At 31.3% G+C, this 15,266-nt stretch overlaps 2 protein-coding genes across 2 annotated transcripts in view; one reads left to right on the top strand and one right to left on the bottom strand.

Moving 5' to 3' along the window:
• LOC128174120 (uncharacterized) overlaps positions 1-15,266 on the top strand; it is a 49,949-nt gene that overhangs the window by 14,894 nt on the left and 19,789 nt on the right. The gene's annotated exons all lie outside the window — the stretch shown is intronic.
• Positions 15,110-15,266, bottom strand: part of LOC128171655 (uncharacterized) — a 4,436-nt gene continuing 4,279 nt past the window's right edge. Inside the window, exon 2 of the mRNA XM_052837435.1 lies at positions 15,110-15,236. Within this exon, the coding sequence (XP_052693395.1) occupies positions 15,209-15,236 (28 nt within the window). The 3' untranslated portion in view covers positions 15,110-15,208. The remainder of the gene's footprint in view (positions 15,237-15,266) is intronic.

Genomic DNA, 15,266 nt, shown 5'->3' with positions numbered 1-15,266 from the left:
AATTTTTCTTATTAGCAAAAATAAATGGCAGTATATACACACAACCATGTTTTATGTTTTTCAATCAATCCTAGCCAGATCAACAATATTACATAATACAGCATTATTGTAAATAATAGCATTTATGTAAATTGTGATATGTTATTTTTATGCCAGTACCAAAAATAAAAGTCTAGTCATGATATAATTGTAATTCTAATATTTGAGTATTTTTGAGTATTTAGCTGATCTTCTTTAATTGTCTACATTAACCAATCAGAGTGCGGCGTTTAGTCGCGCGATGTTTTGACTACGTCATTTTAACTGTCAGCTGTCAACAAGTTTGTAAATACCGCAATCAACCCACCCTCCTTCCCCTTCATCACCTTTATAGTTGGGGATTTATTTTGCACTGTATTACACATGTATGTTGTTGTTGATATGTACAATGCTGTTTTTGTTCAACAATATGTTTGTTGTATGTATATTTGGTACATGTTGATATTGTATACATCTTTGTTTAATATGGGGGAGGTCATTTGCTCACCTTTTATAACTTACATTCAATGTCTGGTAATTGATATTATGACTGTTTGAAGACCTCCCCTTATTGCCTAATTTTTCTTATTAGCAAAAATAAATGGCAGTATATACACACAACCATGTTTTATGTTTTTCAATCAATCCTAGCCAGATCAACAATATTACATAAAGATAATTTAAATGAAGCGGCGCGTATGAATACAAAACAATAACAGCAACACTATTCAAAATGGATGCGCCTTCAGCTGATGCCAAGCTATTGAGCTTAATTTAAGAGATTAAACACAAATAGAAAGTTGAATTCTGAACCGGCTAAATTGAAAACGAAAGGAAAATACATGCGATGGCTTGTGATGTCATTCAATGTGCAGAAAGATTCGTTAAAACTGGTTTTATTGTGAGTTAGATCGTTGGAGTATGCAACTGTGCATTCCATGCAAGAAGATGCGATCGTGGACGAAAATAGTTGATATGTCGACAAAGAATAGTATGTATGTTCGAATTTTGTAGTGTTGTGGTAACTATATAGATAGCCATTGAGGTAATTATCGATAAATGGTATATCTGCCGCTTGGAATAAGTCGAAGGAGTTGATGCACTTCTCATACATTTTCTTTACGATGCTTATTCTGATGACCCATCAGATTTGTGTGTAAATTTTAAGATTCACCGTTACCAAATTTGCACAGCAGTGTTTCCGTGATTGGCTTGAACGTGTATGGGCCTATATGAAGCCAGCCTCGCCATAATCTTCGATCGTTGATCTCGAGCAGACGCTTACTTTTCTATTTAGTATATTCAATAATGTGTATTGATATTCTTTAAGGTGACATTTTCATTTTTTTAAATATTTATTATATTGTATTTTTTTGCTTACAATTAAACAAGCATAACTTTACATTTTGTTGACAGTGTTTATTTTTGAAATTTTATAAATAATGTTCAAGCAGAACAGTTTAAAAACTAGTAGATCCGGCAAAAATTTTATTGATACAGGTATTAAAAAATAAATTTTACGACCAATCAGAAGCACTAATATCTCATCAAACTAATAGATTTTAAATGATTCTAAATTGTTCGCTGTTTTTGATTGACAGTCGCCTTTATGTTTTAGTCTTAAGTGAGAAACATTTAAATGTTTAGAATAACCATAGAGAAAGGAAAACAAATTTCGAAAAGAAAACGAAAAATTATCGAGCAGAGAAAAATCTCGAGTTTGCCTGTACAAATAGCACTTGGCAACTCAGCTAATGAACGGCTTCTTTTTGTATGTGTTCCATATCTTTGCATAGATAACATTTTAAAAAAAATTCAAAGAGAAAATCTGGAAAATGTGGTCGTTCGTTTTTTTTTTTTTTGGATATAATATAATACAATATATATAAAGGAATGTATCATTTTATAAAGGTAATGGTCATATATATATATATATATATATATATATATATATATATATATATATATATATATATATATATATATATATATATATATATATATATATATATTATAACGAAAGAGGATAACCTTAAACTAACTTTGGTATGGTTCCACTCTAGTTTTAAGCGGAAAATTCCACCTTATTGCCCCTGATATACATGAACATTTCATACTTTCAGGCTCTCTTCAAACCGTGTAAAGACAGTTTAATAAATGTAATTAGTATTAACAGATATTTTAATTAAGGAATGAATTCAATAGTTATTTGTTTTATACGATATAAAATGGTTTGGGGCAGTTTACGCTTTATAAACCGCGAAGCGGTTTATAAAATAGCGTAAACTGTTTCAAACCATTTTATATCGTATAAAACTAATAAATATTGAATTCATTGCTTATAATTTAATTTTTTTACTCTTCATTGTAGATAAAAACGGTCATTTGACCTTTAAAATGACGTAATATTGTACAAAATTCAAACGTAACGTCAGGCGTATTGATACGTTTTTGACGTTAGTCTTACTATGACGTAGGCAACATTCTTTATACGATATAAAATAATTTTTTTAGCAAATCAGAAAGCGCGTTACAACCAAAATTAAATTATTATTATTTAAAGCCTTAAACACATTGTTTAGAGAGTCATTTATATTGGGCTATCTTTAAAATCCAACTAAACCTAAAATTTAACGGCGATATTTAACTGATTTAATAAGTCAATGCGTGGTATCCATCATTTTAACACAATAGTTACGATGTAAGAAGAGCAGATGTTTGCTCCGAGAAAATCCAAAACAAACAGAAATCTGGTTAGGGTAAAGAATGATTATGCAGATAACTGTCATACCGGCATGTCTCAGCAGAAGAAATATATTGTGCTAAACTTGCTATTCTTAATACACACAACATATTACGAGTATTTTTTTTAATCGGTACAATACGGTAAATATATATTATTCATATCAATTTGCCGTTAAGACAAAAACAGATGTTCTGATTATTCTGCATTTGCCCAAGCAAACGGCGGTTTGTAAACGTGGTTAAATGTAATGGCCAGATAATGACATTTTCTTGCAATTGTCATGTGGACAATCTGTATCAAATAATTATCAAGAACTAAGAAGTTTGTTTGTGATTAACAAGGTTTGATATCGTTATGAGTGGCTCACCATATCAAGGTTTCTTTTTCCCAATCTCAAGATATACTGTTTCTTCTGAAAAACAAAGTGATCATTGGTTTTAGAAAGTGTAAAATAGATGATAAAACTGATGTTTTTTACAACCAAACATCCATCAAATACGCAAAATACCTATTTGTGGAATATTTTTGGAATTGTTTTCTCCTTACTGTTACTTACGATTCTGTTTTATGACGTTAAAAGCATTATTGTCCAATGAGACACACAGTGCACAATCATATAAACTATTAAGCTTTAGGACATGACACAATTGGTTTTTTTTTTCTTCACTGTATACTGTTGTTGTTTTCTCGCAGCGCCATGATGTAACCGAGCAGTCAAGCAAAACGAAGATGGTATACTGTGTATCTGATAACTTTTTATTTTGAATATATATAGAGGCATTGACCTACAAAATAATACATAATATGAGAAAACTGACAAAATGAAAGAAAATACATTAGCTATAAGTTACCACAAATACATTATACGTTTCATAAAAAATCAATTACAGTGCGTACTGTAAAGAAAGCTAAACTTTGAACTTTACAGACACAATCCAAGTATTATAACTTTAATTACAAAAATACACTTTAGTATTGACAATGCAATTAAAATAAAACCAGAGACTAAACATTTTCACTGATAAGTAAAACATAAGTTAATATGAAATTTACATACCATAAGATGCAACAGATATCAACCGGATGGTATTTTCTTGAAACTGTATACTGCTCTAACTTAATTAGAATTATTGGTAACTTATTTATACACCTAGCTTCAAAATAATTGGTTAATATTATGAACCAATGAAATTACAGATAGGAAGAACTCAATTTACTTGCGCAGTTAAACTTTGGCTGATATAATTTTAAGATTCTATTGAACAAAACGAAAAATAGAAAATACAAAACGAATAAATACACATAGACATATTACTCTACTATCACATTACGATTGTGTTTTATGATGTTTTAGGTCTTTTTTCTTTAACAACTGTTTTAAAAAACATGTTCCTCATTGCTACTCCATGCTACAGTAAAAACACATGTAGGCAGAAGAATGATGTCGTGGTTTTCACATCGTGGGTTGTGAGGAGGTTTTTCGGAAAATAGCAATATTTCCAGGGAACTTTTGTCTTTCATTAATGCCAAAAATATCAATAAATAAAACAACGCTGTAATTCTCATAAGTTTTAAAGTAGCATTATCAATTATCTGATATAATAACTTTATATGTAAGGAACCCATTTGATCGAAGTGGTTTCACCTAGACATCATTACCTCACCAAATTATATGTGTTAAAGCTTTAAATATATCGCTATGAACGTTGGCGATGTATATATGAACAGTTTCATAAGTTCCTTACGTAAATTATTCTATTTTAAAGCATTTATGTTATCGATTTCTGGATTAATAACCTTTAAACACAACAGGTTGAAGTTTTGAATTTATTGATTGATTATATGAAACCATTGAAACAACTATGTGTACATGTATATTAAGAGTCGCAATGGTTATTATGACAAACGAGCCGTGAACATTGTAAATACCGGTATCAGTGATGAATGTTTAATCAATGTATACCGTAAAGCTTTGCGTTTATAACTTATTTTGTTCGCATCAATACTAAGTTTTTCCGAAACTTAAATAATTATACGTTTAAACAATATTTTTTAAATGAAATGAAAAATACTTTGACTGGGAGTATCTATTTAAAACAATTATTACGTAAAAGACAAACGATGTTTAACAATTTATTTGATGCATTTTTATGATGACAAATGTACTTCTTTAATATAAGAGGTGCTTATCCTTAGAGTGCAATTTTTCCTTATAATTCGCATCTTAGCAGGTGAATAATGACACTAAAATATAAATGTTTTTACAAGTAGCACAAATCTTTAAATATATATTATACTTAATATGATTTATTTTGTTTAGATACTATTGAAACATTTTGCCCCATCCTGAAGATAAAGTGCATTCTACAGGTAAAAAAACAACAAAGGGTGTTAAAAAATGCTATAAAAATGAGGGGAAATCGGCGAGTTTCCCAGGCATGACTCACACGAGTACTAATTTCCAGTTAGCAATTCCGTTATTCCAATTTTACGCATTCCTTTTTAAATTTGTATTGATATCTTACTTGCACCAGGTTTTTGTTTTTTTATGCATTCATTTCTTTAATTCAGTCGCCTACTAGTAGTGGGGAAAATCTGTAGACAATTAGCTTTATAAATGTTCAACTACCAACAAATATGTGTTTCATTTTAATGCTCAGTAATGATATCAAAGCCATTGTTTTTACAACTTAACATCTTTGCAAATGAAAGAGTGGTCTTTAAAAGTTTTCTTTTAATAAAATCGACCTATAAAGTTACAAAACACTGAAGCAAACTTCCAACCGTTCACCCGGTATAATATTTTTATTCTATACGTGATAAACACATTTGTTTGTCTTTTTGTTTTGGTGATGAGTTCGTATTCTTTAAAACACTGTTAAGAACAGATTTAACAGCAAATTTAAAATGCGTTTAAGTGTCATGAATACAATGCAAAATCAACCACTTCAACTGCACTGGTTATATATTGCTCTGTTGGCACAATCCATGATGCCAGCAGAGCAGTTGCTATTCATAACACCATGTTCACTAAATAATCGTTGTTTCTTACTTATAGCGAGCGGAGCAAGCTGTAAAAACCAGTGTGCGCGGGTAAAAGAACGAGCTCAACCTACAGTTCATCAAACAAAATTTTTTGTCTACGTCCCATAATGCTCTCTAATGTTTTCACCCGTAGTGCTATGCCAAAAATTGCCGACTTTGAACTCTTGATTTACGGTGTTTTAAGGTTTGAAGACACGTTTAGAGCACCGCTTATGCTTTGGCGAGACTCAATATATATACTAGCAAGAGCCATACTTTACTGTCATATCGATTCTTCTTTAAGCTAATTGCGCATGCATGTACAGTAGGCAGGTAAGTATATGAGTAGGGAGGAAATAAACAATAGGATATTTTGAACTAAATAAAAAAAGGAATAAAGAGAGAAAATAAACAGTTAAACAATTTATGTAAATACTGCATATAGTCAAACCGTTAAATTTAAAAGTGGGAAATTACACACCTTCAAACAGGGACAATATTCAAAATGGATGCGCCTTCAGCTGATGCCGTGCTATTGAACTGAATTTAATGGATTAAACACAAATAGTGAGTTAAAATCTGAACCGGCTGAATTGAAAACGAAAGGAAAATACATGCGATAGATTGTGATATTATTCACTGTGCAGAAAATTTCGTAATAAAACTAGTTTTCATGTGAGATCGGTGGAAAATGCAACTGGACGTAACCATCAAAGGAGAGGCGATGGACAAAAAAAGTTGATATATCTACAAAGAATAGTATGTATAAGCGACTTTTGTAAACATTGTGGTAACTATATAGCCAGTGATGTACTTAAATGGTATACTATAGTATCTGCCGCTTGGAATGCGCCGAATGAGTTGATGCATTGTACTCAAAACGATGCTTATTCTGAATTTCTGATGACCGATCATGTAGGGTACTGTGTAAAATTAAAAACCATCGTTACCAAATTTGAACAGCAGTGTTACCGTGAAAGTGTATGGGCCTATATGTTCGTTATGATTATTCTGGAAAAGGAACAGCCAGCCTCGCAGTAATTTTGATTGATCTGAAGCAGACGAAATCGTGAGAAGACGCTTAATTTTCTATTTCGTGAATGAGCTATTGTGTTTTGTTTATTTTTGAAGGTTAGACTTTCAAGTGTTTATGTTTATAAAGTTGTATTTTGTTTGCTGACAATGAAACAGACACAACTTTACACTTTGTTGACAGTGTTTATTTTGGAAATTCCCGTTCTATAAATAGTGTTAGATCAGAACAGTTGAGAAAAGTAGATCCGGCAAAATTTTTATTGATGCAGGTATCAAAGAAATTTTTCGACCAATCAGAAGCGCCGATATTTCATCAAACGAATAAATATTATATGATACCTAAATAACACTAAAGGTTGCCAATGATGCAAGGTACATGTCTGTGTAATTCTTGCTGCGCTCGCTAGAACGGTGGCACCGTAAAACATATCATTTGCATTTTACCACTTGCTAATACTCTGTATTAGCATAGACCTTGACATTTAGCTATTACATCAAAAATAAACTTTCAGACTGTAATGTATCTTTTTAATTCACATAGATTTGTTAACAGAATCGATACTGTTATAACAGTGATTCCCTTAAAATGTTATTATAAAACATGTTTAAATATTTAATATATCAATTTTTGTCAAGTTGGAAAAAACACATGATGTATCGTAAAGTGGTTTAAATTTATAACGTCATGGAAAAGTATATGACGTCACACTATTATAATGTCATAGTAAAACAGAGCAATTGCAATTTTAGAAAAATTATTGCATTTCCTTTGTATTGACTTATAGTGGGAAAGAAAAATGGATATGCAAATATAGGTTTATGGTTTTTCGTATCGTCTACCATTATGTTCATTTGTGTTGATACTTTAATTTTCATACATTTTGTATCAGTGATATGTGACGATATAGCAGAATCAATAAAAATACATAATTCGTAAAGATTTGAATAAATATTAATAGTGAACAAATATTAGAAATGTAAAGTAACAATCATAAACAAATCATGTTGAATATCATCGCAACTCTTTACCCATGATTTGTAGCGTTGAAGATGAAACTGATTGTGCTCGATTATGTGATAAACATTATCCCATTATCTTTGGTTAGTGTGTCTGTGCCATTGTCCTTTTTAGTTTTCGCAAGGATTTAAACAGTGGCATCTATATTAGTAATTTTAATTGTTGACCTTAGCTAGTTCTTACATATACAAGTATTTGGTACATTATTCATTACATACGTATTAGTCTTTGTTTGTTGATCTACATATCATGTTACGTGATTTAAATATGTAAACAGTATAACCTTGCAGATAGAAAAAGCAAATATCCCTCACTATCATGGTCACGTGCGTAACATTACCCAATCTTTATAAAAGTAACAATACCTGAAAGATTACGTTACAGGAGACCACCAAACAGAGATAAAATAAAAATCCTTTGTCGTTTTTGTCGAAGTTCACGGCAACGACCATGCAACACAAATAGTTCAAAATTCCTAAATAAAATGTATGACCACAAGGAAGCGGTTTATAGGCAAAATCATAAATTGTTTGGTACTTTTTATGTCGATGGAATTCTGATAGCGCTTCTGTAGAAGTACACAAATACAATTGATATACAATATACAAATACAATGGATGTAGTAAATATTTTCAAATACACGTCGAAGTGTAATTTAAAAATCATATATATATATATATATATATATATATATATATATATATATATATATATATATATATATATATATATATATATATATATATATATATATATATATATATAAAATAACAGAAAGCCGATTCAAAACTCTACCAGTTTCATTATAATCTTCAGCTACCTGCTACAACAAAGGAACTACCCCAAATCACTAGTGGAACATGGAATCAAAAAAGCCACATGCCATGATAGAAATGAGCTACTACAGATAAAAGATAAATCAGAAAAAATGTGTTATTCCATACGTCTCAACACACAACCCGAAAAATCAAGAGTTTTACCAAATTATAAAAAGCAACCTTCAACTTTTAGAACGTGATAAAAAAATGAATTAAGTCTTAAACAAATTTCAGATCATTAAAAGTTAACGACAACGTCCGTCTCTGAAAAAGATTTTAACCCGTGCCAAATTTAAAAATATCGAAGAAACACCAGATGTCCGTAAATGCCAGAAGCCAAGATGTGCCACCTGCCCTTACCTACAAGAAGGCCACCAGTTCGAGTTCAAAAACGGCAGAAATTTTAATATACATTCCTCTATTACATGTGAAAGTTCTAATCTAATCTACGTTATAACATGTGCAGGATGTGGAGAAAACTATATTGGTCAAACCGGGGATACCCTCAGACATCGAATGACCGTCCACCGACAACAATTTCGTGAAACAAAATACCAGTGCACGGCTGTTAGCGGACATCTCAGAAACTGTGCCAAGAACATTTTTCCGATCTTTACAGTGTGTCCTATCTATAAATTTTATAAAATAACAACCGAACAAGAGCGTGAAACAAAAGAAAAACATTTCATTTCATTATATAAACCAACACTGAATGCATTATAATTATGAATGTTTAAATATATTTTATGTTTTTCTTGTACAATTATAGAATATTTGAATATATTATATGTTTTTCCCGTACTATTACAAAACGCTTATAATATGACGTCATAATGAACTCTGAAAAGCGCAACATATACTTGATGTTATATGACGTCACAATGATCATTTGAAATGTATGTACTTATATATCTATGGTGATTGTTAAAAACTCCTGAAGATTATAATGAAACCGGTAGAGTTTTGAATCGGCTTTCTGTTATTTTATTATCTAATACTTGTGTGGATTAACTTTACTCATTTTGGATTTTATAAATTATAACATTTCTTTTTATCACCGCGGAGCAATGCAATGTCCAACATGACGCCAATATGACGCATAGAGAGTTTGATGCTATCCTAAAATATCTTGTTCCTTCTTGTACCGGGATTTCGAAACGGCTCTATATCACTTGACATCTTCTTTGCTTACAATCGTTCAAGACTCTAAAGTATTAGTTCTTCGTTGAATTTATTTTTTAGCAGGTAGATTGAGGAAGCATTTAGCACTGCGCCGGATAATTACCCCAGTGCCAATGTGGTATTTTTTGCACCAGCTTAAGGAGTCTCGGGGGAGAATGTTTCAAACATACTGTTTCCTTTTTTTTTTTTTTTTTTTTTTTACAGTGAAAGGTCAACTTCTGAGTAAACTGTGTAAAATATCAAGTCAATTGATAGTTTATCTGTTTGTCTTCAATTGTAGTCGTATGTCCGACTTTTCTTTTAATTTTTAGCGATGGAAAGATTATTTATAAGTTATTTTTGCCAAATTAGAACAAAATCGATTGGATATTTTTTATGCTATCCGCCCTCATAGTTTGGCCCTAAAAACATGTCGTGCCAGCCATTTTACATATAGAATTGTGTAAAATATAAGTATGCTTACAAATCAAATTGAATTCTATTTTGAATAGAAAAAAAAAACCCTAATTTCCATTCACACAGAACATTAAAGGATTGCACATATGTTTTATTATGCAAATTATATTTTCAATTCTAATTTTTGACGCTGCAATAAAAATGCACATTTATTTTTGCATCCTACAGTGATGTGTAAAAAAAGTCACTTGTCTCTACTTTAAACAATAAGACGTCATAATCATCCTTGACGTCACGATCTGCATTCCATTCGATAGTTCTCAGGGAACATATCGTAACGTTGAAAGTTAATTCTAACGAGACTGTACTAAAACCGTTTTTTTTATATACAAGCTGACGCTAAAGCGAGACATATAGAATTCTTTCATATTCACTATGTATCAGTAATGGAAACATTTCTTGAAAACCGTATCGATCCAAGCAAAATTTTACTGTACTCTCGTTTATTTCTCCATTAATCTCCGACAAGCAAGATAAAATTTCTGCTTGGCGGAGATTTACGGAGAGAGCTGAGCGTGTGGTTGAATGAGATTATATTGAACTCTGGCGTAGAAATACATACGACTACAAAAATTATCTAAATTGCTCGTAACATTTAAATCTTACTGTTTTCAAGGTATTTATAAATAAGTTTCCTTGAATAACAATGCTTCAGAATGCATTACATCGAATTTGCCGATAATTTTCGAGAATAAACTCCTGTCAGCGGCGATGATTTGTACATAGGTCCAAACACAGTTTCACTTTCGGATTGCCAGGGTAACTGCATCTGAGAGTTGATTTAATTCAACTCTAGAAAACGATATGGTTTATTGTCTTCATATTTTAAGATATACAAGGTTATGAATATGCAATTCTACAGGACAGAAGCTACTTTGCTTAAATATTCATGCTCTTTTACGAAATATGCAAACATATATTTTACAAGGCAGAAAAACTATTTTGTTAGTTACTATTATACTTAATGATTCATAATATTTATTAAATTCTATGATAAATAATTAATGAAAACTGTTGTACAGCGAACTTTTTTCATTTGAAAAATTAGTACCTGCTTATAAACCCCTAATGTTAGGTAATACATGCAAAATCTTAATCTCGCAAAGTTTTCGTTCTTTTTCTTTTGCATAATGTATGATTTGATTGTAGAGAGTGATCAAATATACTTCTAAGCGTTTCAAAAAATTATGGAGATGAATTTTCTTTATTTTAAAGAGACGCTACAGCTAATTTTGCACAAGTACTGTGAATTGACAGTTTTCCCATGATTTTTAAAATAATGCTTTGTAAAATTTGAGAATTCTCAATTCACCGTTAAATTAATCATTTCAGATGGTCCTAACAGTAAATATTGCTAGCTCAGCCTTTTGATCAACAGCTTAGCGCATCTATTGTAAACAATTCAGCGTGACTTTTTGCAAGGGAGTGACTACATTTACGAATCTCTACAGCTTTACTTCTGCTGTAAAACATTTTAAATATTTAACACGCATTTGCAAGCTTATGATTGCTGTAAAAAGATTCAATTTTTCAGTATATAAACGACTTCTATTCTTTTATGAAACTGTGCATAAAAAGGGAAATAACCAAGATGAGGAAAATTAGCTGTAATTCCTTTTTAATGCTAATTTTGAAAATTATATACTGTTAGATTTTTAATACCTCCATAATTCACTTTTAAAAGAAAACATGACTGTACATTCTGTTAATTTTTTTATACTTTTTTCTTCATGCGGAATACTCTTATCAGCTTGCAAAAACACACCGACTTCCCAAATTATTTTGAAATCAACAGCGCTGGCCAGACATACAGAATAAATGAAGCCTCACCGCAGGTGGCCTGGGTACTATACCAATGTGCCACTGACTGTTTTTTTTTCGGCGTAAAAGGTACACTGTGGATGTTTAATTTTTTGTTTCATTATCCTTATCGTAGAGTAAGTATGCATGCAAGTAAAACTAAACAAAAATATGCAATGCTACGATACGATCACGGTTGTCAGGACTTAATTAGGTGAATATTCCAGCTTCACATGACATTGGTTTAACTTGTTGAATAATAACTTTATTGGATTCATGCTGGGATCTTTCTGCAGGAGATTAATTGATAATGTGCAAGTAATATACGATACAGACGAAGAACCACGCCATGTTTATCATCATTCAATATTCTAGTAAACACTCATTATTTGACGTCACGGTCAGGAGGTTGTATTAAAAGTATAAACAGCCACTATACGATTACACATTATTGCTATTCTTAAATTCATGCATATTCATACTTACTCGGAATTTCACGAATAGACCAAAATTTACGAGAGAAATTATGTTAAATAATTTTAATATGTAAAGTTTTGTTCATTGTATATTTTGTAATTGTAAATAAGATATTTTTTTCAATAATGATATTGAAAGATGAATCCTAAACGAATATTGCAAATTTATTCGCTAGGTGGTGTCCGTCGAATCCGCTAAGTTAATTATCGACGTCAAATGCAAGCTGACCGGAAGCAATAGAGGAGGCTCATAGAGCCTCCTTCAAAACAATGAGATGTTTATGTCAATCCCAAGCAAGAACCTCAAAAATATGACATAATTAATGATTTCTCTTTTTTAAATATTCAGAATTAAGTATCATTAGTCACCTGCGCAGATGTGATTAATTTAGGTCAAAGTAAATTTTTTGTTGATTGAAATAATATCTTTTTTAGGCCGGGTTTTACCTCCGGGACACATTAACTTTGCTGCGTTGTCAATTTTTACGTCAAGATTTAAGCTGACGTCAACGTAAAGCGTTGACTTTGATGTAAATAACTCGATTTTGAAGAAGCGGCGAACTGATTAAAATACTTCTGAACATTATTTTAACGATTCATTTCACTGAATATAATTATTCTGATGAGTATTTTTTGTTCGTAAATGCGTTACATAATAACATGTATATTTGAGCATTTAATCAGCATTTGAATTTTACGACAGCAATACACGATAGGATAGCCTGTGCAGAGATCGAAATATTTGAAACCCACGACCGACCTTAACCTACGTGCACCGAAAAATTTAAATAGACCATATGATAGATAATTGCCAAAATAGTTTTTATTGCTCTTATTATTAATGTATCTCACCTGTCAGCTGAAATATTTGCCTCTAAGAAATTCCTATTCCTAGAGAATAATTCTTCCAATAGAAAATGCAACTTTATGATAGGATATTTGACATTTTCTACAGGAACAAAATAACTTTCTATCATCTTTGTTAGGAAAGGGTTTTTGATCTGCACTGCTCCTGACTAACTCTTGTCATATAACTATTATTAAAAATATTTCTTGTACGAGATTTAGTATTTTTCTGTAAGATATTAATTTAAGATGGTAAATATCTCACCTGACAGGTGAGCAACACGAAACAAGAGGTTATATACCTCTAAACAACGGGTTTTCACATGGTACATACAGATTTTTAAGAAACTGCAACATAAACAGGTACAACAATGCCACATTAGCCCTGGCATAATTATTCCATTAAAGAAATGCAATCTCTCCGAGAAAAGGGGTGAATTTTTGATTAAAACTTACTTACCATCTGCATTCTTTTATCATGACAGTAGAAATACTTTGCTGCGTTGTTTGGTATCATTTTGTTCTGCAAGTTCTCGAACGTCTGTTTGTAACAAAGAACAGTCTCGTGCACCGTAATTGTCATGGAAAAGGCCGAAAAAAGTTAACTTTTACTATAGTCTATCCAAACGTATTTATGCAGCGCATTTTCACGATTTTTAATAAAAAATTAGCATACCTTTTAAAGAAGTGCAATTGAAATCAATGAAATGGAAATTTACAAGATATCTATATCAACACATTTCCATTTTTACTCGAAAAATTTGACACGGACAAAAACAGATTCCTTGCGGATATTTATAATGGGGACTATTTACACCCTTTCTCTATTCGGAACTCACTCGAAATACCTCGAGCAATTTCTAAACGTTATCATCCGAGCTTGCTGCAATGCAAAATCCCCGTAGACCGCACAGTTGTTAGCCCGTAATTGAAACCTGTTTAGCCAAACGGGGAGTTTCAACTGAAAAAAATGGAAATTGTTCATACCTTTGAATGAACATCGTTTGAACCCTGAAGTCGAGTATAATTAGACAAAATGCGAATTGAGGATATCTTGGGACAGAGTATATCTGTTATATTTCAGGTAAAGCTTTCGTAAACAAGAGCGATATTCTTATTTGGATTTAATTATAGATGATGTTTCATTGAATAAAATACATGCATTTAGCATTTAGAAGTCAATCAGTTTACATATATAGGTGTTTTTTTTATTATAATTGAGTGAATATAATGTATGAAAACGTCTTATTTTGTATAGAGTCACAAAGCGTGTCGTTATGATGTGGCTTTGTTTGTTAATGCTATAGTCACTTCATGTACATGTACTTCTGTTCGGGGTTTTTCTCTCTGATGCCTCGCTTGGTTTTGTTTTGCGTCCATCATAGTAAAGCCAGAAACGCCAAATAAACTAATTTCAGATAACTTTGTTTTCATGTTATTCTTCAGTTTTATACCCCATCAAGAAACATGATAATTAAAAATTTTATAAGTGCGCTTTAGCGCATGCAATGAAATTAAAATTTTATGAATAAAACTGAAGTAAGGTATAACAATGTATTCTCCCTGGCTTCCGGTAATCCCAGCCTATTTAAAGAATAAGATCTCGCGAGATCTTCCTTCTTAAGTTTGGCGGAGATATGTATATATAGATATTTTTTTTTCCAATACTCATTAAATCCTAATTTCATTGCTGTGTGTAAAGTGACATTTGATTGAAAAAATAACAACTTTTTTTTTTTTTTTTAATTTTGTTGTCAAGGTAACAGAGTTTCAGAGTCAAGCTGCCTTTTCACTTCTTGCTGCCTGGATATGGCGCTCTACAAAATACAATGACAAAAATTTATGTA

This window comes from Crassostrea angulata, chromosome 2 (assembly GCF_025612915.1).
Source record: "Crassostrea angulata isolate pt1a10 chromosome 2, ASM2561291v2, whole genome shotgun sequence".
Taxonomy (NCBI): Eukaryota; Metazoa; Mollusca; class Bivalvia; order Ostreida; family Ostreidae; genus Magallana; species Magallana angulata.
The sequence above is the reverse complement of the archived record's forward strand: the minus strand, read 5'-3'. Positions and strand labels throughout refer to the sequence as shown.